The sequence below is a fragment of the Gavialis gangeticus genome, unplaced genomic scaffold, assembly GCF_001723915.1.
Source record: "Gavialis gangeticus isolate Ggan-Ray unplaced genomic scaffold, GavGan_comp1, whole genome shotgun sequence".
Taxonomy (NCBI): Eukaryota; Metazoa; Chordata; order Crocodylia; family Gavialidae; genus Gavialis; species Gavialis gangeticus.
The window spans coordinates 158,632,738-158,635,781 of NW_017729032.1; the positions used below are offsets into that span (position 1 = coordinate 158,632,738).

The 3,044-nt window shown below is 41.0% G+C and overlaps 1 protein-coding gene across 2 annotated transcripts in view; it reads left to right on the forward strand.

The window, feature by feature from the left end:
• Positions 1 to 3,044, forward strand: part of PLCXD1 (phosphatidylinositol specific phospholipase C X domain containing 1) — a 45,967-nt gene extending 42,923 nt beyond the window's left edge. For both annotated transcript variants that reach the window (XM_019524852.1, XM_019524851.1), the window contains one exon: positions 1,276 to 3,044. In XM_019524852.1, coding sequence (XP_019380397.1) covers positions 1,276 to 1,571 — 296 coding nt within the window. In that variant the 3' untranslated portion in view covers positions 1,572 to 3,044. The remainder of the gene's footprint in view (positions 1 to 1,275) is intronic.

Sequence of the window (3,044 nt, forward strand, 5' to 3'; positions counted from 1 at the left end):
GATCCTAGCCACCCTGACCATGAAGTAGTGCCTCCTGATATCTAGCCTGAATCTACTGTCAACTTACGGCCATTATTCCTTGTTACGCTGGGAGGCGCTCAGGGGAAACAAAGTCTCTCCCAAACCCCGCTGGTCCCCCCGCTAATAAGTTTATAGATGGCCACCAGGTCCCCCCTCAGCCTTCTCTTGCGAAGGCTGAACAGGTTAAGGTCCCGTAGCCTCTCCTCGTAGGGCCTGCCCTGCTGTCCCTGGATCATGTGAGTGGCCCTCCTCTGGACCCTCTCCATGTTGTCCACATCCCTCTTGAAGTGCGGCACCCAGAACTGGACGCAGTACTCCAGCTGCGGCCTGACCAGTGCCGCATAGAGGGGGAGGATCACCTCCTTGGCCCTGCTTGTGATAAATCTGCGGATGCAGGACAAGGTACGGTTAGCCCTAGTGATCGTGTTCTCGCATTGTCGGCCCACGTTCATCTTGGAGTCAATAATGCCTCCAAGATCTCTTTCTGCCACCGTGCTTTCGAGAAGGGAGTTCCCCAGCTTATAGGTATGCTGCTGGTTCCTACCCTGCACTTGTCAGTATTGAATCCAATCCTATTTTCATTTGCCCACCCCTTTAAAATGTCCAGGTCCTGCTGTAATCTGGCTTTCCCTTCTAGCATGCCCACCTCACCCCAAATATTGGTGTTGTCGGCAAATTTAAACAGGGTGCTCTTCACCCCATCATCCAAGTCACTAATAAAGAAATTGAACAGTGAGGGCCCTGGGGGACCCCACTGCCCACCTCCCTCCAGGTCAAAAATTACCCGTCCACCACCTGTCTGGGTGCAGCCCCTCAGCCAATTTTGTATGATCAATAGTTATGAGTAACTCTTTGGTGAAGCCAATGGCCTTTAGCCATTAAGGCAACTGTTATTATGGAGACATCAGCTGATTACCTGTAACCAGATTTCTTTCTGAATCTTCCTGAATGTCATATTGATGTAGTATCTAGCCAGGAATGAACACTCCCCTCTCAGGATAAGTAACTAAGTGAATACATACAAAGATAGGGGCCTAAGCTAAGTGGGTTCAATAGCCCCATATCTGCCTAATATGACACACCTCCAAAGGAAGCTGCTCTGTTGAGATTACTGCAGCTATTGGCAAACTACAGACATTTTCTGGAGTTAAGATTTTCTGTTAATCATTTTAAACAACAAAGCTAGTCATAGCACTCATTCGATAGTGAGCAATGACAGACACCAATCTAATGGAGACTGTTTTTTTGTTTCAGGAAAATTCTTTGTTGCAGGGATAAACCTTACTGCAGATTTATGGTACATTCTGTCGCATCCATTTTTATCTTTGAAGATGATGACGCTCCGAAGACTTCCATGCCTGAATATCTGGGTAAAGCAACAGTGTCCAGGAACAAAGAAGGACTGTACTAACATTATTGCTGCAGATTTCATAGGAGATGATGATTTTGTCAAAGATGTGATAGAACTCAACAAAAAACTTAACTCACCAGGACACTGCCACGGTCCCAACATTGGCTCAAAGGATCTCTCATTTTTCTCAACTTTTTAACCTTGAAAAGGCTGAGTAATCATTTTGTCTACACTTATGTCTTACCAGAAAGGTACAACTCAACATACACTTTTTCTTTTAAGGATTTTTAATATGGATTTAAATGTTTGCTCGGACATTTTTGCTTGCATGTATTTGCAACATCAACAGCTTTGTACTTGGCATTGGAAAGGGAAACCAAATAGTGTTTTCATCATTCAGATTGTTTATATTAAATACTTTTTCACATTTCCTTCAATGAATACACAAATTAGATTTTAAAAATAAATTTGACAGGCTAAGACATTGTTATCATGCCTGTAACTTCACTAAACCTGGTTAAGAAGCTTGGTGTGATTTCTTCCAAAATCACATTGGAATTTGGTATCAGAAGAATAAATGACAACGCTGGGTACTGAACCCATCCTTCTAGCATCTTTCTTGCAACCTGGTAAGGTGATTATTACATTATTCATCAACAGTGTCTGCTGGAACCAAAAGTAATATATAATGTTCCAGAGGCTAGCTGTTGCTCTCATTTTAGAGCTGTGCCAGTTCTGCAGGTGAATTCCAGGTATCACAACTGAACCCTTAGTAGAAACTTTAGCCTTTTAACCTGAAGTGTCTGTCTTCTTTTGCTGATGGGCCATTGTACAAGTTTAAAGTAAAATACAAAGATTTTTCTTAGTAATGGCAAAAGTTTTGGCACTTCAGTTGAATAACACATTGGGGACTAAATTCTCTTCTCATTTACATTGCTATATATCTCCACTACCTTCATTGTGGAGCATTTTTTTTTTTGTGTTTAGCCTGTGTAAACTGAAAACAGATTTATCCCCTTGTATTCATCCAATTAGTTCATTCAGACTCTTTAATCTGAACCTACTTATTGAAAAGTATGGGTTATCTATGCCATTTACTTTTACACTTTTTTTTCCTGTGAATATTAAGATTAATTATATTTTTATTGTAGTTTCTAGGATAAATCATCTACAATACAAGTGACTGAATGTGAAGGACAGATATCACTGGCTGGAGCCAGGAAGAGTCAGCAGGCTTCCCTGTGTAGTTCTATCAGTATACCTAACTCTTTTTAGATGCACTTTATACACCAATGCTGAGTTCCAGTGTGTGGTGGAGTGTTGGGACAATTCTGCAGAAATGTTACTTGCACCAAACTCTACTGGGACTTTTTTTTCCAGACATGAAAGGCTACCTCGTCCAAGATAGTGTGTCAGTAGAAATGCATTTAAAAACAATTCTGCTAGTCTGTTAATATTTTTTCTATCCTAGTCCTCTCTCTGTTGGTCATCTGTGTACAGCAGTGACATATTTTCTTAGTTTTGTGAAAGTGCACCAGAACTTTTCCGTGATTTACTTGCATACATTCTGTACTGCACTCGCACACAATGTATTTCTGCATAGCATTAACCTGTTTTATATTGCCTTACCTAATAAAACCTTTATTCATTTCTATATATGAAATTAATTCCA